The 24,993-nt window shown below is 41.7% G+C and overlaps 1 protein-coding gene across 2 annotated transcripts in view; it reads right to left on the bottom strand.

The window, feature by feature from the left end:
• Positions 1-24,993, bottom strand: part of LOC120740550 (protocadherin-1-like) — a 236,799-nt gene that overhangs the window by 194,389 nt on the left and 17,417 nt on the right. For both annotated transcript variants that reach the window (XM_040042984.1, XM_040042985.1), the window contains exon 3: positions 22,307-24,490. In XM_040042984.1, the coding sequence (XP_039898918.1) occupies positions 22,307-24,490 (2,184 nt within the window). The remainder of the gene's footprint in view (positions 1-22,306; positions 24,491-24,993) is intronic.

Below are 24,993 nucleotides of genomic sequence, written 5' to 3'. Positions count from 1 at the left end.
TCCTCCTGTTTAAGATGCAGTCCGCCTCAGGATAAAACCAGCAGTGAGAGAACACTGCAGCACCATCACCTTCAGAATAAAATATTGTGAAATTCCTTCAGTGAATTAAAACATCCATTTTATCCGTTGAAACTAACAGATGTTTGGACTTTAAATCTGTCCCTAATTAAATCCCCGTGCCTCTCCTCCTGACCGGAGTAGTGGCAGCACAGCCAGACAGGCACAAGCTCCAGGCCAACAAAACAGCTGAATGGCGGTCACCTGCTGCAGCACAGTTTGACCACAGCGATCCTGGCCTGATCCTCAGTCTGAGTTGTAAACACCGTTAACAAAAGCACTTTTGCTTTTGCCCAACAATTCATAGTTACATAACCAAAGCTGACAAAAAGCATTGGACCTTCAAAACACACCCCAAGCCTCTTCCGTCCCCTCCATTAGCAGGTCTCACATAGTCATTCCAACTTTTACTGGGCGTTCTGTTATTATTCATTTTAGCAACTCTCCAATCCATAGTCCATACTCATTGTTAACTCAGGCTCGGCAGGAGTGATGATCACCTTAGCTGCATTAAACTGTGAGTCAGTCAAACTCAGTAAACCCAGCATTTTGCACCATGAGCCATAAGATCATTAATCCACTGAATTGTTTTCCACAACACAACTTTCCTAACATTATTTCAAGTCCATGAACACGACTTCAGTCTGCAGTCCTGTGTGCTGATTGAAAGGCAGATGAGCCCACATTTAGAGTTTGGTGAGATTGTCCACGAGTGAGTCATCTCGACCTTTGAAGTCACGCATGTGACAGATTTTCACACATTATTTGTATGATTTTTAATTCAAAATGTCACTCAGTTAAGGCGTTAAAAACAACTTTGCTAGAATTAGAAAAAGATCATGACTTGGGTTACCAGATCTTTCAAAAGTTTGTTTTCTTGGTTGGCATGGCGACACCTCCCCACTTTCTCTACCCGTCAATGAACGCCAAAAAAAGGATTAATTTCTTCATGACTATTTCACAAACTGCAGATGAGACTGGGATGACTCACTTTACAGTAACTTCAATGTTCTTTAAGAATAAAATGAGGTAAGGTCACTGAAAAAAAAAACAGTGAAATTCAGAGTATGACAGGGATGGATGACATTTGGTTTCAAATATAATTTTTAAGAACTGTGAACAGCGCGAGGCTGCTCACAGTTCCATTATATTAAATATAACCTGCTGAACTGCTGCGTCCTGACATTAAAAAAAATGTGTTTTATTTGTCACAACCTTCACCTCCAAATGTTCATTTTTACTGTCTAACATAGTCTTCTTTCTTTTAGACTGCAATTCCACTCAATAACTGTGGAATTTGAGTTTAATAAGGAACAAAAATGAGTCCCATGCTCATTATTAAACTCAAATCAAATTTATAAACTGGCAAAAACGAGAAGTTTTAAATTAAAACAACAGTTCTGTATTTCCATTAAGCTAAATAGAAAGGATAAATTGATTCCAGTAAATTCATGGAGAGTGCTTCATAGTGAGCTCAGCTACAGCCAGGTTAATGCTTGATAGCTTCAGTTAACATCATATTGTTTGAAGCACTGCATTTCTAAAACTCTACTGGACTCCTTTAAAAATGTTCAAAAATCAATGCAGCAGAACAGAAGATATCATCCTTTTTATTCCCAGCATCCTTTTTACCCACAATGCAACCTGGCTACCAGCAGTTCAGTTGGAGATTAAAGTGTGTTGTAATAGTGGCTTCCAATGTAGTAATGCATCAGACCCTACACAGCTCCTCGTGGAGACACTAAAGGCTTCATATTTTCACATGTAGTCTTCACTCTTTGATGAGTCGAACTGGCGGAGCTCCCCTTTAATCTCACCTACAAAGCTCTGATTGGCTTTGTGTTTTTTTGCCAACTGGTGCAGCACAAGTCAATCTCATCATATGCACGAGTTCGAGGAAAAGAGAGTTGTCCAGCTGCATGTTTTTACAGGACTTTGATAGCATTTTTATGCATTTTAAAATACGTGCTTCATAAAAATTGCATGACTGGCAGTGAGAGATCAAACAAGGGGGAAAAAAAAACCTGCTGAGATTTTTTTGCATTCAACACTTTTCTGTGACTCTTTCATCCAAAGAGAAATACTACTGAGGTTCAGCACAAAGACGCGCACCTCACTGACAGCCCGGAGTTCAAAGGTCGCAGGTGGAATCATGCACACAAAATATGAGCAAACATTTCAGACTCCAGAGAGGAACGATGATGACGATGGTGGAGGATGGAAGAAGAGCTGAGTCTTAGTGTTTGTAGCCCTGAAACTAGAGCTCATTTAAACTTAATCAGGCACGCTGCTAACTGCTAACTTATTTAAATGTGCTGTTCTTCTCAATCTTTTGGTTTCTCGTCTTCACTGAGAGCAGGAAGCATACTCGGGGATGTGGCACCCCAACCAGATACTTTAGCTCATCTTCCTCCCAATCAACGGGATCACCACGGAAAGAGTCACCTGTCCCAGATGCCACAGGGCAAGAGGTGGGGTGGACAGGACACCGGGGCTGTCACAGGACTAAAACAGAGAGACAGACGCCCATTCACACCTGCGGGCAATTTTAAATCCACAGTTAACCTAACACCACTGACTGCATGCCTTTGGACTGTGGGAGGAAGGCAGAGTGCTCGGAGAGAACCCCCACACACGGAGAGGATGCAAACTCCACGCAGAAGGGTCCTGACCAGGTCATGCATTGGAACCCAGGACCTTTTTGTGAGGCAACAGGTATCAATGTTTGAGTCAGAAACAGTTTCCCAGCTTTGGGTTGGTCATCATCATCTGTCCATCTTTGGGAGGCTTCTACTCAACCTACATAAGGTTTACAGGCTATCTTTGACTCTATTAATGCCATCCCACGCTCATCTATGCCGTTCATCTTTCACAGCCACCCATGAGTGACAGGCATGGCCATAGAGTACTGCGGACTACACTTAAGACTCTGTTTCTTTTCATCTTCAATACAAGTAAAAACAGTTGCATGGGTCAAAGGTCAAACCAGAGTTGTCTCTAACCGTTAGTCAAAGGTCAACCTGCAGGTCAGGTGTAACTCGTGTTAACAGCATTCAGCAGATTTAGCAGCACGTCACACTACAGATGATTGCTGAATATAATGAGACAATTACACTCTGTACACCTCACCTCTAATGCAAACACACACACATTCTCCTTGATGCACACACACGCTAACACACACTCACACACACAAATGCCTGAGCAGCAGTGAAGGCAGTTAAGTGTTTCTCTGAGGCGTTTAGGGACTTTCTGCCTCTTCCAGCTGTCAGAACCGAAACTGAATGATAGACGGTGATTGGCTATGGCTGCCAAGTGTGCACGTATGTACACATGCACGCACACACACACTCACACACACACTTTCCTGAAACTGCTGGTGAAATATTCAGTGTGCTGTGCTCACTGAAGGCAGCTCATCTGCCTCAAGACATTTACACCTCATTTTGCCAATTTAGAATGGCATCCCTCCTCCAGCCTGATGCGCGTGTGCGCGCACACGCACACACACACACACACACACACACACACACACACACACACACACACACACACACACACACACACACACATTTATAGAGTAAGTAAGGCTCGTTAATTCCAGCCTCGGTGTACTTCTCTAGTGCTAACTCCACTCAGTAGTTCTCCAAGGCAACAAAGCTAATCACTAAGCTAAAATACAGTATGCACACATACGCATATAAAATGCACAGTGTGGCAAATTTTTATGTGTCACGGTGCTGTATGAAGCAGCAGGATAATTCGTTAGGACATTGAGCTCCTACATTATATCTCGCTTTAGCGCTGTGTGCACCCTTTTGGGCAGGTGCGTGCGAGAAAATGGTCATCGGACAACCAAAAGCAGCCCAGCACCCAAAACTGCTGCCGTGAGGTGCATCCGGGTGACGGAGCACAGCTCAGCACTTTTGATGCCTGTGTGAAACACAAAACTATGAATAATTTTAATTAAAATTCAATACTTTAAATAACATAATGTGTTTATACTCAAATCCTCCCACACACACACACAAAACAAAATCCACCCACATGCACACAAAGCATGCACTGCCTTGCATACAAACTCCACATTTGGCTGCTTTTGGTTCAGTTTTGAGGCTTCTGTCACACAGATCTGGCAACCCTGCAGCCGGATTCTTGATGAGGAGCAGTGAGGGAGGAGCGTTCTCCTTAAGTGAAGGAGAACGTTTGCCTCGAACAAAACCTGGACATGTCAAAAGTGAAATAGGTTGTTTTGGGTTTATAAGCCACTTTTGCTGTTTGAACTAAAGATGTGATAGATTTTGCTAGACAATACAAGCTAAATTATCTAAAAAGTTCACAATAAACTAGATATGCAAATCCAACAATGATGCTAACAAATAAACTGACCCACTATGCACAAAGAAGGAGAAAGATGACAGTCTGCACCCACAATTACAGCAGTTCCAGGGCTGAACTAGACCTTCTTGGCTAGAGTATTTTGGCCATGAGGCTGAAGTCCTGTTAGCACACAGAGTTCATCATTGAAACTGAGAAAGCAGCTCTGTATTTACCAGGCAGAAACCAACAAACCCAGCAGGTTAAAAGGAAAACTAATTTGTTTTCAGAAGCAGATCTGATACTTCATGCTCTTTATGTGTCTCTGCAAATACCCATCCTCTCCATTCCAACAGATTTGCAGTTCCCCTTGCCTTTGCAGAGCCAGTAAAAACTTTATCTAATGTGGGACGAGCCTGACGCGACAGCTCAGGAGAAGAATGTCATCAGCCAGTGCCTCATACCATGTTTTGTTGCTCTGAATGGTCAAAGGGCTATCCGACTGTATGCAGAGACATTTTGGCCTGAGATCGCTGATTTCACCTTTAGGAAACTGAAATGAAGAAAGAGGATCCGTGTTTTAAAAGCACCTGCACACCTCTGGCATTTTTTCTGTGATATACACCAACTGCAACTGAGGTTCACAAAATTAGCAGATGCTTACCTCTCACAGACAGTCCACTGTTTCTGCCTGAGCTGCCAGGCAGGCAAACATTATGGACTATGACAACTACTCCACTGAGAGACCTGCCTCGGCCAAGACCTCCACACTCGCTTTCTCCTTCCCACGTGCACTCACTGTGCACGCTAGCTGTGGCCAGAGGAGCATCAGCAAACATTATTCTTCAGGGGCAGGCTATGGGGCACATGCATTTGTCCTCTCAGATGACTGGAGGTCTCATCGTGAAATCAGCTGCCAGATAGTCGTTTATTATTTACCATGCTTTGTGTAAGCTATCAAAAAGTAAATGATCTCTTCACCCTTTTCAGGCTCTGGTTAATAATTATTAACACTTCAGGCGTCACAATATTTTCTGACCAATGTCAAAGTCAAAGTCAAAGTCAACTTTATTGTCAATTCTGCCACATGTACAGGACATACAGAGAATAGAAACTTCGTTACTCTCAATCCCTAGATAAAATAGAAAATGAACATTTAAATATAAGAGTGATTAAAAATGCAAGTAAAATATTTTAAAGTAAAAAAAATTAAATAAAATTAAATAATATAATACAATTTTACATATAACAAGAAAGCTATACAATATACAATATAAGGGTAAATGTTTCAAGACATAAAGAAGTGATTTAAACACACCTCTGATTCGGATGACTCGGAGGTAAAAACACACAAAAAGGGGGACATTGGCCTTTTTCCCATTAATGAGTAAAGCTGTTTGATCTTCAGTGAAGACACAGCATCTGAAGCCCTTTTCAGACAGACAAATGAACACACTGTGAAGATCAGCAGTCGGTCGGCGGATCAGTCAAACCAAACTACCCAGAAGCCCCTGCAGCAGCACGCTGACTCGCCATGTGTTTATTTATCAGTTTTCAGGGATCGCTCCATTGGCTGCTCAGCCACCCGCAACATCGCATAAGGAGCCGGCAGGAGGGCAGGAAGACCGAACAAACGGACACCGTGTTGGAGGACGCGGGAGAGGGCAAGACAAAGATTTTACCTGTCTCACACGCACACAGGTAAACACAGCTTCACAGCATGACCTCAGACTGTATGCAAAGTGCAATGCAAACACGGGTAAAAGGAGACGCTTGTGTGTGTGTGTGTGTGTGTCTATGTATTCATATCCCTGCATGCCCAAACATGTCTGTGCTTCCACAGAAAAGGGTTCAGCCTGCCCTGTCATTATGTTGCTATGACGACACTGACAGGTTGCAGTGAGGATGGTTGTAAGTGTTTTTATGAATTCAGGTGTGTCATTGCTCCATTCTTCTCTCTGTTGTCACCTATAGTCTCTCTGCTTCCTGATTATTTCCCTCCATCACTTTATGTGTTTTTAGTGAGTGACAGGACACAGAAAACACACACACACGCGCGCGCACACACACACACACACACACACACACAGTGGACTCTCCCAAATCTCATTAACAAACCTTCGAATCGGTGGTTGTAGATTAAAAATGGATCAAGACTCTGCAGCAGCTGCTCGGCCTCTTTCCTCCTCTCTGGATTTCAGTCAGATTTTTGGACTTTTGAGGTAAATTAGAGGTCCGATCCCAGAAGGGGGAGTTTTAAAGAGAATTATTAAACCAGAAGAAGGAAGTGTTATTTTGTACTAAATCACACCGTCTTTAAACATGGTGATTATGCTTTTATTTGTACTCTTTACACACTTTTTACCAGCGGGCAGTTTTATTTTCTGCATGTAATCACTGTGAAAAGCTCTTTAGTCAGCCTAAATATTTTGTCTCTAAAACATTGATATTTAAGGGGTTTTTCTGTGGTTATCTTCTTTAGGGATTCATTTTCCAATTACTCGATTGATTTTTTTTCTCTCTATATACTGTTTGAAAAATGGAAAAATGCTTATTGTTTCCCAGTCTCCATCATATTAAATAAACACAAAGGTGTGGAAGAACACGACCTTGGCTGTTACAGCAGCAGAGTAATGATATGGTATCACTGTTGTATGAACACGTATTTCATAAAGCTGCAATGATTGGATGTACCCCTGCTTTTGGCCACGGTTTCAAAATTTATTTGCAGCATTTTCAAAGGCCCGATGTGATTTAATAATGTTGTTAGCACAGGGAACGCAGTCTGCCTCAACAAATCTTCCTGTCTATTTACTGTTCCACTCCAAGTCGTTATTGATTATTTCGTGTATTGATGAGGTTGTTTGTTGGTGTTTTTTTAGTTGTCAGAGTGCGTCAGAGCAGATAAAGCGTCCGCTGGCTTCTTTGGAAATAAACATTAAGAGGCGGCTATGCTCGTTCAGTTTCTGACAGCAGCTGAGGAGAGAACACGAGCGCTGCTGTCCGACAAACACGGACCAAGAGCAGATTTGTTATTTTCTGTTTCTGAGCTTGTGCAGCGGCTTTAACGGGATTCGCACAAACCTTCAGGGAAATTTTCGGCTCCCCTCCCCAAAAGAAAGAAAGAAGCAAAAGAAAAAGTCGCAGATGTGAAGCTGTGTGTTAACATCCGACCTCAATCCTCTAATTTAACCTCCAGAGATTAGGCCGAGCCACTAATCCAGACTGAAGCAGAGGGAGAGAAGAGAGAGAGAGGCAGAGTCCCGATTTTTGATGTATTAGTCATGTATTTTTGTCTTTTTTATTCAAATATATTGTTGTCAGCAGTGAGACCTCTCATTCCAACCAATAAAACAGATGGAAGTGAAATGAAAATAAAGACGAGATGAAATGGAAGATGGGGAGCTGAGGTCAGCCAGAGGATTAGAGCGAGAGAGAAACAGCTGTTATAATCGGGCACACACACACACACACACACACACACACACACCTACACACACACACACACACCTACACACACACACACACACACACACACACACACACACACACACACACACACACACACACCAGGCTGCAGTTGAAGGCCTCACTGAACCCTCCTTAAATACTTGAACCAAGATCTGTGCTGTGAGCTGAACTCTCATTTGAAATATGGATGAACAATAAAACTCAATCACTGATTGTATCATCCTGTTTAATCTGCTACTTCATTAGATTTGGAAAAATATTTTGGACCAAACGCAGGCTTATTGTGAGCTGCTGTTACACGTTATTGCTATTACGGTCTCCAAAGGTACAGCTTGCATTTACATCCAAGTGACATTTCCCCCTATTGGCCGTAGTAATTGATGATAATGTGAGTAATGTGTCGATATTGTAGAGCTGTTTGAGGGAAGATAGAAGTGTCCACAAAATGCTGTGCATGACAGCAGCTAGCTTCTCTTCTTTCTTTTACTGCTGTCAGGTGACACAAATGAGGAAGTTATTTATTTCTGTAATGTGATCATTGTTGTGGTTTTTCAGTTAATTTAAGGAAGTTTACTTAGGGAAGTTAAGTTGTGGGAAACAATGCAAAGAACATAAACAGGAGACAGAATGCGTGGATGATCATGAGCTGAAGTTAAATCATGAAGATTAAAAACATCTGGGAGGAGTTTCCAGTGCTCTACAAACAGCAGACAAGTGGACAGTGTTGGGGAAAGTTGGATCAGGCTTGCTAGGATCGCCGATGGCTTACAAGAGTGTGACACTTGTGTGGAGAAACTCCTTTTGATTTGATTTTGTCTAAAAAAGTTGGTGTTTGTGGTCCTTAAAACTCCACTAAACCACTAATTATGTTTTTTTTGTAACATCTAATTACTTGAACAAAGAAAAAAGGAATCGTTTCACAGAACAAAAGTTCAAATAATCCAAACTGGTGGCCATGAGTAAAACACTGAGGACTCCTCGCATCCTGCTGACTGGTAACAAAATGCAACCAGGAAGAGGAAGGAAGAAGAAGAGAAGGAAGTCAGAGCAAAGCGAAAGGATGAAGAATGTGGATGAGATAAAAGCAGAGAGGTGATGAGAGAGGGAGATAAAGAGAGGGAAAGAGGGGGAAGGAGAGAGGAGACGAGTGTTTCCTATCCAAACAGACACTTCAGATGATATGGAGAGAAAATGCCGAGTAAAAGAACGACAACATCTCCCTCCCTCTTTCTGTTTCTCTTATCTCCTCTCCACAGTCTGAGCAGAGGAAGGAGAGGTGATTCAAGGTGAAGTACGAGGTGGTCATACTAAATAAAAAGAGAGGAGACAGAGGGACGACAAGAGAGAAGGAAAGAAAGAGAATGAAAGTTTGGTCGAAGCAGAAATGGAGAGTAAGAAGAAAACGGCGAGGAGATGGGAAAGGAAAGACAGGATGAAAGACAGGGAAGAGAAAGAGGATGGAAGGAAGGAAATAAATGAAAAGAAATATAGAACGCAAGATAATAAGGAAGGAAAAAAGGGCATGGAAAAGTAAAAGAAGAGAAGAAGAGAGCCGCCGAGAAATGAGAGAAGGTGGATGAGGGCGAAGGAGGTGGAAGGAATAAGAGAAAGGAAAGACAATGAGAGAGTATAAGCAGGAGAAAAACGAGAGGAAGGAAGGATGAACGAGAAGTATTTTGCCAACAAGGATGGAAGCCCCTTTGCTCTATAAAACCTCTCTGAGCTCAGTCGACCACTGCGTCATTTTCTGCCTCAGTGCTGAAGCAGTTAACCAACACACACACACATACACACACACACACACAGAGCAAGCCACCCTCTGCCCTCGTCACGCTCTGCCCTGCAGGGTCCAGGGATTTTATGACTGGCAGAGGCGTGTGTGTATCTGTATCTGAGTGTGTGTGTGTAGGTGTGTGTGTAGGGAGGAGGAGACATAAAGTTGCAGCACAGAGCTAAAAACAGTCTTTAAACCTGAAGCCTGCAAATTGTAAAAGTGTGTACAGAGGCAGAGGATGAGGATGATTGAGATGAAGATTACAAAGTGGACTGAATGTGATGAAGAGCAGAAATGAGGATCAAAGGAAAACTTCTCGCTACCAACACACTCGGTCAGAATCAAAGCCAGGCTGACTTAAGATCCTGTCTTGCTGTAAAACATGCGATGTAGGCGAGAAACAACAAGAACAGCACTCGGCTAGTGAAGGCTACATATTAGCTTTAGCTAAAGCTCGTTTTTGTTGCTATAATACCTGAAGACATGATTTTTTTCATCACACGAAACCCTCAAAAACCTCCACGCAGGCTTTGAGGGTTTTACAGTGAACCCATCCTGCTCATTTCCAGGTCTATTTTTATTCTAGGACTTTACTCGAGTAACTCTGCAGACTAACAGATTTATATCATACTGGTTCATCGGCTCATCCTTAAAAGTCCACCTTCTCTCCTGATTGGCTGACTAGGGGTAACCATTTCTGTTTTTATAAGTGAGCAGTTTCAGGCCTGTGCACCATACGTTTGTCAGTGTGAGCTCTGTCTGTGCAGTTACTAGAGCTACAATTGGAGAACGTCATTATGTGAAATGTTCAGCACATTTAATCTAGATAACTAACAATGCAACATAATCTTCAGTCCATGCTAGTGCAATATTTTTAAACTAATACTTTAACGCAAATCAGATTACCCTCCACGTGGTGACTGTTAGGAAGTTTATTTGGGCAAATAAAACTTGAAAGCTAAATTGCATTCAAGTCATGTGTTCTGAAACCACCTTGTTTAGCACGGGACTAAAATGCAACCTTCTTGGCTAGCACAGGCATTAAACGTGGGTGTAGTCGATGGATTGTGTTTTGGAGAGACTATTTCAGGTACCAGCGTTTCAGAAAAAACAGAAAAACAAAAGTTTTATTTTCTCGTTGTTTTTCAACACTGGGAAATCTGTACTGCTTTCCTACTTTCAAAAACGCCGTACCTGCAGCTCTTCACTGTGACGCACAGCCATCAGTGTAAACAGTGAATGTGTTTCTGCTGTTTGTGCTCGGATCAGAGCCAGGAGATGAACCGCAAGCGGACAGACAGCGGCGGAGGATGCAGCTCAGCTCACCTATTCTGCTGCTTCTCCTTCTTGTTTGTCAGGTCAAACATTGAGGCTGCTATTTGACAGATGGGGAGAGAGAGCTGCAGGAAGTAAACACCAAACAGGAAGTTGAACACAAATGAAGGCAACAGGGCAGACCATAGCCTCCATGTAATGATCAATTACTGTTGTAGGATGGCATTATAATCAAATAACAAGAGGAAGCAAAGGGCTGCTGGTGATTATGTGTTATTTCCTGATTGATGAAGTCATGTTTGTCTCTCTCTCTCGCTCACTCCGGTAGCTGTCACTTCCCTCATCGTCACCTGTCAGTCAGGATGCAGACGGAGGCGGTTGCCGCGGTGACTGCCTGTGACTGTACACTTGGCAGAAGGTCCTTTAACACATCGAGCTGCACTCCCTCTCTAACACAACTCTCCAGAGACTCGCTGCTGACAGTCCTGATTGTCACTTAGCATCTGCTGCCAATTACTGCACTATGTTCCTGAAAATACTGATCCTGATACTATTACGGCTACTGTGACTACTGATACTGATACTACTGTTACTCTTACTTTGGCAACTACGCAGTAGTGATGCTACTGCTACCGTGACTCCTAATCCCGATGCTCTTTTGGTCTTGGATGCGAGAAATCACGTGTAAATATTTATTCCTCTTTTAGATTGCCTGTCATGCCAATAATCTCGTCAATTGCATTTTTTAAATTAAAGCCAGCGTGTGTTTAGTTTTTCACAGAGGTGAACCCCATTCCAATTAAGACAGAAAAAATAGTGGAAGAAGTCATGTTCTCCGCAGAGCTTTTCCATCGTTTGTGCTTTGACTGGAGTTCTTTTAATGAATCTCTGCTCTGTCTTCTTCTTCTTCTTTTGTGGTGGCTTATTGGCAACAACTGGAGAATGAAGTTCCGCTATTCGCATGACAGTAGTGGATGGAAAACTGCATTCATTTGCATTTTCTTTTTGCCAATTTGGATTTCATTTCTGCTTGGAAAGCTGACTTTTATCAAAGTGCCCCTCACCAAAGAAAAGAATGGCAAAACCCCTTGTTATTTATGACGAATGTCCAGTTGTGGCAGCTGAAATCTGCTCAAAATGAAGCAGGCTTCAGCTTTGTTGTGTCAGTGTGGAGTCCACATCAAGATCAGGATCAGCAACACGTGAACCAAACCAATCCCTGCCCATCTTTTTGCATTTCTGTTATCCTGCTCTGCTTCTATCAACACAACACAGTCACACTGCAGGCAGCATCCGAGCTGCTGCCGCCGCTGCTGATGATAACAATAAGCAGCTATGTTGTGTGTGTGTGTGTGTGTGTGTGTGCGTACTTTCCTGCAGATAGAGTTCAGCAGCCCGGTGTGCAGAGCAGCTGTACAGCATCTGACCTCTGACCCCACTTACAGGTGTGTATGTGCATGCATGTGTATTATGTGGTGCACATCTGCAGCCCTCTTCTCTCCTGAGTCATACCACCTGCTACCAGCCCAGTCACACACACTCACAAACATAACGCTAACATACATGCTGATATGTGGAGTGAGCGTGTGTCTGTGTGAGGTTTGAGTGTGTCTGCGTGTGTGTTCGTGTGTGTTTTGCACTCGGCTTCATCATCTCCTCCACCTCCTCATTTTTTCCTCTTTACAGGGCCCACACTCCCCCTCCTCTCGTCATGCTTGCATCTACTGTCGCCTGTTTTGTTCCTGTGTGTGTGTGTGTGTGTGTGTGTGTGTGTGTGTAAACCCTGAGGCAGGTTTCCATTCCACTTCACTTGTGTTGTTGGAGCAGGTGGCAAGACATCACACACACACACACACACATATATATATATATAGAGAGAGAGAAATCTATATAAATGCACTGAACACACAATAACACAATAACAAAATTATGTTTCTTGTGTTTTTGATTTCTGGCGCCACATAAAAGTAAAACACAGACACACACACTGATCTTTGTATTGAGTCGTCTCAGTGGCTCGAACACAATCACAGCCCTGAGGGGGCGACCGAGATAGACAGAGATTGAGAGAGAGGCTGAATAAGAGTTCCTTCATGGCTCTCTCGGCTCTCTATGGATTGTTTAAAATAAACTGGCACTTCTCAAAAGGCTAAGATGATTTTATGTTTTCTGAAGATGATTTCACTCCTGTCCTGTTCTTCTTCTTCCCTGAGAGCAAGCAGGAACGTTCTGGTGGCGTCCACTGAAGCACTGAACTGTGATTGAAGTGATTGAAAAATGTTGCTGCTTGTTGTTGTAGTCCCCATTTTGTCACTGCTGCTTTTAAATTGGCCAAACGGCTCCTGTGAATGGCTCCTGAGCCGTCCTTTGGCTCTCAAAATAAGCTTTTGGCAGGAAACCACGAGAGGTTTTTTTTTTTTACACCATCACTCTATTTTAATCATTTACTTAACTGTTTTAAAATGTTTAATTCCTCTCCTTTCCTTATACACTAAGACAGAAGAAAATGGTCTACTCTAATTTTATTGGTTTCATCTTAAATTTGAGCCCCAACCTGCTTTGGTCCCAGTTTTATGTATTTTTTTACATGGTATGTGGATGTAAAAACAGCGGCTCTGTGAAACTTTGGCTGCTGATATGGGAAGTATATGCTGAAATAATGATGGTCAGCAGGTGTTTTGTTCATCACCTTTACCTTTTTGTTTTCATATGTTAGCATGCTAACATTTTCTAATCTCCCAAAGGCTTACTTACAGGTGTGCTAGCTGCTTGTAGACAGACATTTCCACCATGTCAGCAGACGTATCATTTATCATAAGGAGAACAGGAATCTACGAAGTAACTCTCATTACATTGTTTACCTAAAACCACCGAGTTAGCAAGCTAACTAGCCACCACGATAGGTTAGCTCAAACCACATGAGTGGTGCTGATGATACAGAGCTTTTCCCTTCATGTTTGGAAGTTCTGTGATTGTATATTTGTACTGTATATTATATGAGGTACAGCAGGACAAACTGAAGTTGCTGTTTTGCATCATGACATCTTTGGTAGCTTGCGTAATGTTTTCAAAGCTAATGTGGGTTGCTGCTAATAATTCACAGCACTTTGAGGTACACTCTATCTCTGTGTTTATCTTTGAGCTGTAAATTTGCAATTTTGTACATTTATATAATACAACCTCATACAATATAAACTATTTTAATATTGTATATACTGTATATATTACCACTGTGATAGTCTTGCAACTACTCGCACTTTAAATTCTGACTACACCCACACACAAGCTACAAAAGCTACAAGTGCTACACAAGCACTTGTTTTACTGTTTTACTATATTCTACGCTCAGAGTTAAGTTTATTCTTATTTTAGATAGTTGTTTATTTAGTTGTTTGAAGGGAAGCTGGAAGTAAGAATTTCATTGCTTTGTGTAACCACTTGTGTTTTGCAGTGTATAAGACAATAAACTTGAATCTCGCATTTTTAAGTCATTATCCGGTTGTTCAGTCTGACGTCACTAGCCGTGTCTGGGTCTAAACTCCGCTGCAGGTCCATATATCAAACGATCACTATGGCATTACTGAGAGTTGAAAAACTGTCTAAAGTCTTTCATCTTTAATAAAATGATCAGCGTTCTGCTCTACCAGGTGTAACAATTGAGTTTAACATCCAGGCATCCACGAAAACGGAATTTATGACATTTAACGGAGTTAGAAGTTAGCAGGGAGTTAGCTCGCTAGCTTCTATCTAAATACAATATAGCATGTCCTGACTGCGGGGTTTTGGAAACAAATTAAAACGTACAGCTCTGTTATCACTTCCAGCATAAATGAAGACAGAAAACTAAACAGCAGTGACGTTTGTAGGGTTACTGAAGTTGGGCTAGCTGGTATATGTGCTACGTGACCGCTAGTGACACAGCTATGTTAGCATAATATAAACAAGCTAACTTTTTTTCCACTCGATAAAAGTTACCGTGAGTGTTCTCGGTGGTCAGGAACAAATGTAATCGCATGGCTGTAAAAGGACCAAACTTCAGCCAGGAGAACAACTGAGATAATCCATCCACAATATGAGGTTAGTCATTCATATACTGCTGCATGGGCTGGGCTGTAGTTACATCCTAAGGTTTTAAAAACTGAGCTTAAATAAATGATTAGCGGTAATAAAAGCCGAGGGAGGTCAACAGTGATCACTGACTGTTTTAGGAGCTTTTTGAGATCAAATAGAAGAAAATACATAACATTAAACATGTTAACAACACAAAAGCCATATTAAACGCAGACTGCTTTAGACCCGGAAGTAGGATTCATCGCGTCATCACTGAACAACCGGATAAGATTTCATAGTGTAATTATTAGTGTGTAAGTTTTAAAAGACTCAGACTGCTGGCTTGTTGTTCTTAGAGCTTTCAGCTCTCAGGCTGATTTTCTGTGGGACCAGCTTTCAGTCTGGGTTTATTAGACAGATGCTTTTTCTACTTTTAAGATTTGAGCTAAATGTAGTCATACTTACAGGTATCCAAATCCTGTGGCACAAATAACTAGACAAATATTTTGAATTTTAAACAAGATTAACGGTTCTCTTCCTCTTAAATTGGAGGAGGTGACTCTCCAGCAGCACCTCAGACTCATTTAATGTGTCCTATAAACACCTGAGCGAAACTTTCAAATGCTAATCTCCTGCCATCCGAACAGAGTGTGAACTGTTTAAATCAGTTATTTCAAGGAGAGCTGGTACTGGGTGTCTTCATGAATCCAATAATTTGATGTAATTTGAGGAGTGAGGTGTTTTCTACCTGTCAGACATGCCTCGATGTGTGTGTGTGCGTACACACACACAAGCTGAGAGGATTACTTTGTGCTGACAGACACCCACGCCTTAGGAATGTGTGTGTTGTATGTCTGTGTTTGTGTGTCAGTGTTACAAAGGCCCTTTGTGATGAAACTCCCCAACCATTCTGGACCCGCAACTTCGCCACTATAAACACTGCGAGTAGCTGTTCTAATCAGTGAATACACACAACCTTCAAAACATTATACTCACAACAATGAACAGCCAGTAACAAATAATTAGTACGAGCGCTACCGCTAAAAGGAATAATATAGAAAGGTGACAAATTCAAGGAAACACCCGAACCTTCCCATGCAGTAACGACATATTTATTTTGGTTTCTTTGGTTTTAGTTAATCTAGTAATACTAATACTAAAAAGTACCAAAAGACCTGTGGTGGAATTTTAGGTTCTTGATGTCGTTGATGTTATTTCTGTAGCTAAATTGTTGTAAAATTGTTGTAAACTCTTTCCCCCATGAGCAACGTTTGGGGATAACCTTTGTTCCTGTCATATTTCAGACTGGATTCCAGAATAAAATGACTGAATGTGCATCAGAAGTTAATGTGGGTGATCTCTACACAGTCTATTCTAATGGTGCCCAAACCATGTCTTTACTGATAAAGACTACAGGGTACAGGGTAGGTCATCAAATGTGATCTTTATAGGGGAAAGACTCATAAATGCTCACAACAACTGCTGATTTTACATGAGCTGGGTCCTGATATCTTCTTAATGTATCAGCATTATGTATGGATGAGTGAAGATTCTGAGTTTATTTAAAAAAAAATCTTCTGGAGAAGCTATTCAACCACAAAAGACTAGTGCAACTTTAAAATCCTGAAAAGGAGCTGTGATTATTTTACATGAGTGTTTTGGCAAAGGAAAGTGTGCAGCTGAAGTAACGTGCGAGTACAGTGGCAGTATCTGTAACCTTGCCTTCCACTCAGCTGAACCTGACTGATGACAGGCACTCTGTCCCAGCCTGATGATATTTTAGCCGCTGCCATGAAATTACAGTAATTTTCTGGGGGAGAAAAAGCTGCTAGCTGCCCGCCTAATGACTGCCATTACAGTTTCTTTTCCTGACAGTGAGCCGGACCGCAGAGAAACAGGAAGTCTTCTGTCAGTCAAACTACAGAAACACATGCTATTGATTAAAAACACCTGTTCTGAATTGCCTATGGTTTAATGAAGTGAGCGAGCTGATTATTGAGTGTGAACATTAACAGGTCCAGTGGGATGGAAACCAGATTTTGGTTCATCGTGTGGTTTCGGGTGTGTCATTTTCATGGATTTCATCTGTTAAGCTGACAAGCTGAAACACTGAATGAATGGGGCTGATGGTCTGATTGCTATTGTGGGTGAAAGAGATTAATATTTTTCTTTTCACCCCAATAACTCAATGAGAAAATTTCATTTCATTTCCAGCATTTCCAGGGCTTTTTAACTTGGTGGCTGATGTAAGTTTATCTCTGATATGATAAAAAAAAAAAGTAAAAATTTTTTTTTTTTCCCTTCTCTACCTTTGCCCACCCTGTGGAGGTATGAATACCAAATATGTTTTCAAAATTAGAAGAAAATATGAGACAAAAATCTGAAACAACAGTATTATTTTCATGCCATGTTCCTAATGACTACAGCGGGCCCACAGAAGAGCATCGGCCTCCTGGATGCCTGCTAGCTGAGTTGTTTTCAGGCATGACGACATGCTTAGAAGGAGTTCCTTATAGAAATGTGTTTCTTGGAAGACCTAGAGCTCCAACCAAGAAGAGCTGGAGGTGGTTGTCAGGGTCTGGGTATCAGTGTCAAGACTGATACCCAGATAAACCAAGATTTGGAGCCACTTCAGCAGACTGATCGTCGGTAGTACCTGATTTAAGATGCACAAACAATGCTTTAATGAGGATAGTCTAGTACTCGCTCATATTTTTCTGGACAATTACAACTTTCTGCACAACACCTACCACCACTCTGTTCCAACCGGCAATTTTGGGAAGCTCTCTCTGCGTATCTCGAAACTCCACTCAACTCTCCTGGAGAGGTTCTCCGAACAATTAGCCTGTTGTGTCTTGCCTCTCTCGCAACAAGCCAGGTTTGGACATTTGAAACCAAGAGCAACATGGTTCTCTTCCGATGTCTTGACTCCTGCGTCTTTTCTCACAAAAGCCGACCCTCCAAAAACAGCTGCAGCTTTTAATGAGTGGAATTGTTGCTTTGCCTATTTGAGACTATTAAAAAAAAGCTGCAGAATGTTCCCACAAGCACTTCAAATGAAGCACGAAGTAGTCTTTGGATTTAAGACACACTAAATGTGCCATAGGAGCTTTCTGCACAGCCTGTAAGCCTGTAGAGCATAATGCTCAGATCATGAATCAAACTCAAACAACAGAGTGAAAGTGCAGATATGAACGAAGTGCTGGTTGTGAAAACAGTTTTTGTTCTCCTTTAAACAGCTGATAGGCGCCGTGATATGACACTTGGGCTGCTGGCACAGAGATACGCAACAGCACTACAACAACAACACACACAGAGCGAGACCTGACAGCAGACATTTGCACACCTCTATGAAGATGTTTATAGTTTCTTATCCAATGTTTCAAATATGTCCTGGCTTGAAATTTTTTTTTTTGTCCTGAATTCATTCTGGGCATATCTATTCAGCACTGTTACTATTGATTCTGGATTATAAACTTCTAATAAAATAAAAAATAGCTTAATCATCTGGTATTTGATAAATATATGTTTTCAACACAATTTTAGTATCAAACTAAAACTGGAACACTTCAGCTGTACAGATGGTAATATGTAATCCAGAAGTCATTTAGCTCAGAGCTTATACAAACACACATCTCCTCATTCAAAGGGCAGAGCTTTCTAAAGAAGGAAGGATTGTGTTGGGTTGGATGGACGGAGAGGGAGGTTGGTCAGTACTATGAGTCAGCACACACACACACAGGCAGAGGTCGTTGTGTTGCCATAGAAACGGCTGAGCTGGTCAGCGTAAAAGCAGGAAGGATGCCGCCGGACTGTTAATGTAGAGACCAGACACAGGGAGGAGTCGGGGAGAACTGTTAACTTTTGGCCTCTTCGCTCCTCTTTGCTAATAGCTGTTCTTGATTGATATTTGACCTTTGACCCCAGCGGGTTCAGCACCTGCTCAGAGTTGTTTTGATCTCAGTCCTTTCTGTGCTGTTTGCTGTAGGTTCAAAGTCTGAAAGAGTGTTGGGTGTGTTTTGCGTGCATGTAGGCAACACGCCACCAGGTAGGCAGCTGTAAATTTAAAGTGACTGAGAGAATAGCTGATGTGTTCCAGTCAGCTGTTATGGAGAGAAAACATATTTGGAACAAAGGGCAAAAGTAAATTTCAAGCACTGTTCAAACTGTAAAGCTCATGTAATAGACCTCCATCGGAAATGCTAACAAGAATGCTATTTTCAGCGAGTGGTTCTTAGTTGAGTGTTTGCTTATAGAAATGCTCATTTCCACCAAACACAAAAATGATTATTTGCTTGTCAACCATCTGTAAAGAATTTAAGCATGCAATGTATGTTTTCAGTTTGTTTTTGGCTTCCTTTTAATTTCTCAGTATTGCGTTTAATCTACACTTATTTCTGAGTACTACACAAATTGTCATTGTTATAGAACGTCTGATAGAGTGCTAACAGTAGCACAGTTAGCCTTTGGTTTGCATGTTAGCATGCTAACAAGTGTAGCTAAAGATAACAATGTTGTAATATGTCTTTATCACTAAATACTTACTTGGGAAAGTACTGCATTATGACCCGATGATTATACTTGGCACAATTTGACAGCTATTATTATATTGTGCTGTTTCCTAGATGTGATGCTAGGGCTAACACCATGACTCTGATGATTCTGCCCTATGAGCCCAGAGCTGCATAAACCGGATATGTGGCTCTAAAACAGTCATCTGGATACATCATTAATGTAGTGGAAAAAAAAAACATGATAATCCATCTATCTCTGATCTATTTAATAAAAGTAGTGGATTGACAGAATTAGCCACTTTTCTAACTAACAGTCAGTTTTATCTTATTATGTTATTCAGCTTTAACCGAGCAAAAACTTTAAAATGTCAAGGAAAAAGCTTGCTAATTATCCTCAGATGTAAGCTGATGGGTTTCCTTCTCTTACCCTATAATTTAGTAGATAATGTATTTGAGGACTTTTTTACATCACCTTGTGTTCCCTGTAACTGTGAGGTCTGAACGCAGTTGTTAAAACATCAGTATTATGAGCATAAAACCAAACAATTGAGAAAATGGTCAGATAAAGAAATTTAAAAAAAATATCTAAAAAGGGAAAAGATATGTTACCATTCTGTCATCCAGCTCTAAAATCAGTGTTTTCTGCAAAACCTAATTGTTTGTCTTGACATTATTAATGAAAGGTGTTGAGAACATGCAGAAACCATACTCAGAACATCTTGTGCCAAATACATTTTCTCTCCATATATGAGAAATGAAAATGAAAATAGAATACTGTACCTCTCCTTGCAGCATTCCCAATATTCCCAATTCAAGAACCCAGTGAATGCACAGAAAGCGCCACTTAAACATTTAAGAAACAAGTTTATTGAAATAAATTCTGCTTTAAAGTGTTAAAAAGAAAAGAAAACACTGTACAATTATGTCCCCATAGAAAAGTACATGAGAGTACATGACTGAGCAGGTGTGCAATGGAACAGACTAGATGTGGCTTTAAATTCTAGTATGATGCCTGCATGTCAACAGGCTAAATGTTAAACCAGCAGGAGCGCTAGCAAGCTGCCAACAGCAGCAGGGACTCTGCGAGACTGACCAAAGAAACAGTTTCTCTGCTTCGCGTGTTCATATATATATATATATATATATATATATGATGTTGAAACTGATGATGGCGATGACAGTGAAAATGCAGGTGTGTGTGAGTCTTTGGTACATGTTTTCAAACAGTCAACACAAGTCTTTAAGAAGCCGGTAGAACAATGAAATGGCCTTGTTAAGCTCACATGAGACACACTGTAATGTTGCAAAATAAACAGCAGATGAAAAAGCAGAAACAAAACAAAATGTTTCACATTCACATGTATGTACAGTCTGAACATCACTACAACACCTTAATCTGATTGTCTGTTTTTTTCGGCGCATGTGACATTTTCACTTTTCACAGCTGCAGGTCCATCAACATGAAGCCACAAAACAGCCGATGTGGCGTGAACGCTCATCACAATCACACAGTTAATGGCCCCTGTCCCACAGACCCCCTCCCAACTCCCCCTTTTTGTACATTAAATAGAATAAAGCAAGGCACTCTGGGTAAAAGAAGGCAAAAGTGGATGCCTGGAAAATTACCTGCCATTAATCTGTGCAAACAATTGCCTTTTGAGCCCCTGTGATTGGGAACACAGCTAAATTAAAAGTCGTCTTTCAGCTGACCTGACAGGAAGCGTTGTGGCTCGGAAACGGTCGTATTTAGTTGTAGTGTACCTTTTCCTTCATAGCGTAGAGGCTCTTTATAACCCCACTCCCTTAGCCTTCTTATTGCCTTTCTTCCTTTCTTTCTTCTTTGCTGCTTGGCTCCCTGACTGAGCTGAAATTACCTTAAATTGGTCTGAACTGGATGGAAACACTAAAGTGCTGCTCAGTCAGTCTACTTTCTGGCAAAAGAAAGCTAAGAAACAATAAAAATTGGTTAAAAAAAAAAGAACGAAAACTAACTCAGGAATTCACAGTCACTCTTTGTCACACTTCAACAAGCTGATCCGGCCATAAAGAGCAGCTTTAAGCCTCAAGTCAGCTCTCCAGACAAAAAAGAAAAGAATAACACATTCAGACATAATGAGGATGTCAGCATGAACCTTTCAATGGGTGCTCAAAGAACTCCAAGAACATTTGCGAATAATAAAATGGGGAAAACTCATAATGTCCTTCATTTAATCCACCATAAAAAAAGATAAAATGAAACACAAACAAATGAAAAACACAGATGCTAAGGACAGACCCATATGGGATTTCCAAGTTGAACAGGGGGCTCAATCAAACGTATGCTATCAAACTTGGGTTTACATAACATCATAAGTAATTCTTTGAAATATCACATATTTCGCTATAACAGGAACTTTTAATTAAATTCTGCAGATTAAACATTTGAATGCAAGGCTCGAAAACATCATCCAAAAAAACCCCAAAACCCATTACCTCAAACATAAAAATCCTCCCTAAATGTGTTTTAGATCAACAGAGTCCATTTTAGGAGGGAGGTTACTGTAAGGAACTGACAAATTGGTAAGCCCATATTTGGTCTAGCCCTGCAATCCTTTATTCTGTGGCTTTATGGTGTCCATGTTGAAGTGAATACCCAAAACTGAGCAGAACAGAACACAAATGGTGAACAGAACCAAACTTAAAATAAAAGGAATCACAACTGTGAGGAGGTGGGTGATGTGCAGGGAAATCAGTGCAGCTTTGGTGGAAGAACATTGGCTTTGCCAAATAAGTCCCAGCGTGACTACCACACCCGGTTGGTCCAATAGATCTCCCTGTGGTACATTGCTGTGTTTGCGTAGTCTCCTACCTGTTTGTTGCTGTATTTGGGTGGGTTGGCCTTGTAGCTGTAATCCGAATATTGGTCGGAGCCAGTAGAGTTGTTGTCGCCCGTCCCCACGAAGGTATTGGTGGCAGGGAGGTCCTGAACAGCCTGGTGCTTCTTGGAGGCAGACGGTGACTGTGGCTGCAGCTGGATGGATGGTAGTGGGGAGTTGGAGCGGTAGTGGCGCCCCAGATCAGGGCTCCCTGGTGGATAGTTAAGGGGCAGGTGGATTCTGGGACTGTCATTGACATTCTCATTGATTAAGTTGAATTTGAGGCCTTTTTGTAGACTGGCGTCCTCATCATCTTCTCCTGTCTTAGCTGGTTTTGGAGCCTTCCCCTTTTTGCTCTTTTTCCCTTTGCCATTTTTAGGGCCCTGCTTTGGGGCATACAGGTCCTTACTCTCCTTCTTGCCAGCCTGGTAACCACTCTTGGTATCCTTCTGTACCCAGCGTCTGATGAGGACCACGGCAACTATAACTAAAATGACAACAGCAAAACCGGCAAGACTGCCGTACAGAATATTGCTTTGCTGAGAATAGGCATAGTTGGGATCTCCGGCAATGTCCCTGTCCAAAGGGGTGTAGAGGCTGTGTCCAACCAGCGCTTCAATGAGGGAGACATTTGATTTTGTTTCATTTACAAAAACATGAACTAGTGCAATGGTGTTACGAGGAGGTTTGCCCTTATCAACAACCTTCACTACCAGCCGATGTAGCCCATTGTACTTCGGGGTTAATTCTTGTGCTGCTGTGATTTCCCCATCATTGGTAGATATTTGGAACAGATCATATGGATTTCCACCTATGATGGTATACTCTAGCTCAGCATTGAGTCCAGCATCAATGTCCTCAGCTTTTACCACCTCCACGTGTGTGTTTGGTCGGGTCCCAACCGGTAGGTGTACAAAGGACGAGTTAGACGGCCTGGTAACATATGGGGCATTATCATTTTCATCCAACACATTGATGGTCACACCCACATAGGAGGATCGAGGTGGGTTACCACCATCCACAGCCTTTAGTTGAAATGTGTAGGTGCTCTTCTTTTCACGGTCGAAGGAGATGCTTGACAGGATGGTTCCTGTGCCATTCTGGATGACAAACATGCCATTGTCCTGTTCCACAAACAGCCTGACTTGGGAATTCTCATCCTTATCTGCATCATTGACTGTCACTACACCAACAGGATTGAGTGGAGGCATGTTCTCTATGACAGAGAAGCTATAGCCATTCAGTGTAAACTTTGGGTCATTGTCATTGCAATCTAGAACATTTACCACCACCGTGGCAGTGCCGGTTTTACTAGGCACACCCTTGTCTGCTGCAGTTACACGGAATTCATAACGCTCTTTTTCTTCCCGATCCAATGAGTGATTCACACGAACTTCTCCAGTGCTGGAATTAATTTTAAAGAGCCTTCTGGCTGTTGAATCAGTGATGGTATAGAACAACTCTGCGTTTGTGCCGCTGTCTGCATCTGTCGCCACAATGTCTAGAACTTTGTCTCCTGGCTGGTTGCCTTCTGCAAAGTCCACCTCAACAGTTGAAGGAGAAAAGTTTGGTGCATTATCATTAATATCTGTAACCTGGACTTTGAGAGCGTTAGTGCTGGACAGAGCTGGGTTTCCAGAATCCACAGCGACTATTTCAATCCTGTAATCCTTAATACGCTCATAATCCAGCAGGGTTGTTGTCTGCAGGAAGTATTTTCTCTTCCGATCGTTGGCTGACTCACTTGCGGGACGAAGCTGAAATGGAACATCACCAGCAACAACACATGTCACCACAGCATTTTCCCCCTCATCACGGTCTGACACCTGGACCAGTGCCACTGGTGTACCAATAGGCATGTCCTCAGAAATGTTGGCCACACCATCGTGATGTGTTACCAAGCCAATACCACGGATCTCAATGGCTGGTGCATTGTCATTTTGGTCCTTGACGTGTACGGTCACAAGGACCTTGGAACTCTTGGAATTGGGTCCACGATCTCTTGCCACCACAAAGAACTTGAGAAAGTTTTCTTCTTCTCTGTCCACAAGACCTTTGACGTAGACGATGCCTGTTGCGCGGTCAATGCGCAGAAGCCTTTGGACAGATTCTGATGCTTGATGGAGGCTGTAGTCTATCTCTCCATTGAGGCCAGTGTCTGCGTCGTTGGCTTTGACCTACAAGAGTTGGAAAAAAACAAAAGACAGACAGATAGACAGACGGACAGAAAGAAACAAAGAAACAGATTCAATCTTTTAGCCAAACACTGTCCAAAACAACATTAAGAATCAGATCATTTGCCTGTTCAGAATTGCATTTGGTACACTGGAAAATCAAAATATCATCAAAACATTGATCTTTTGGCAGGTTTGCAGTTTTCATGACAAGCAATAAATATTCTATATTTAATACATTCAACTTTAGAATAAAAGTCTGAAGTAATCTCAGACTAAAAGAATGATTCGCCACACTCTTTTTCATATGTCGTCATTGAAATACACGTCATGATTCCATTACAGTCTCTGTTAAATTTTAATGATTATTTAGCTTCTTTGGCTAATGAAGAGTCATGACCATTACTAATGCAACAGTACAAGGCCCTTTATGTTTTCCTCAGGGGGAGGAGTTTGTATGCTGCGAAAGATAATACCCGATCAAAGCTGATTGCACAACCCTACAC

Source organism: Simochromis diagramma, unplaced genomic scaffold (assembly GCF_900408965.1).
Source record: "Simochromis diagramma unplaced genomic scaffold, fSimDia1.1 OVJJ01000433.1, whole genome shotgun sequence".
In the NCBI taxonomy this organism is placed as follows: Eukaryota; Metazoa; Chordata; class Actinopteri; order Cichliformes; family Cichlidae; genus Simochromis; species Simochromis diagramma.
This window is presented reverse-complemented; position numbering and strand designations above follow the sequence as displayed.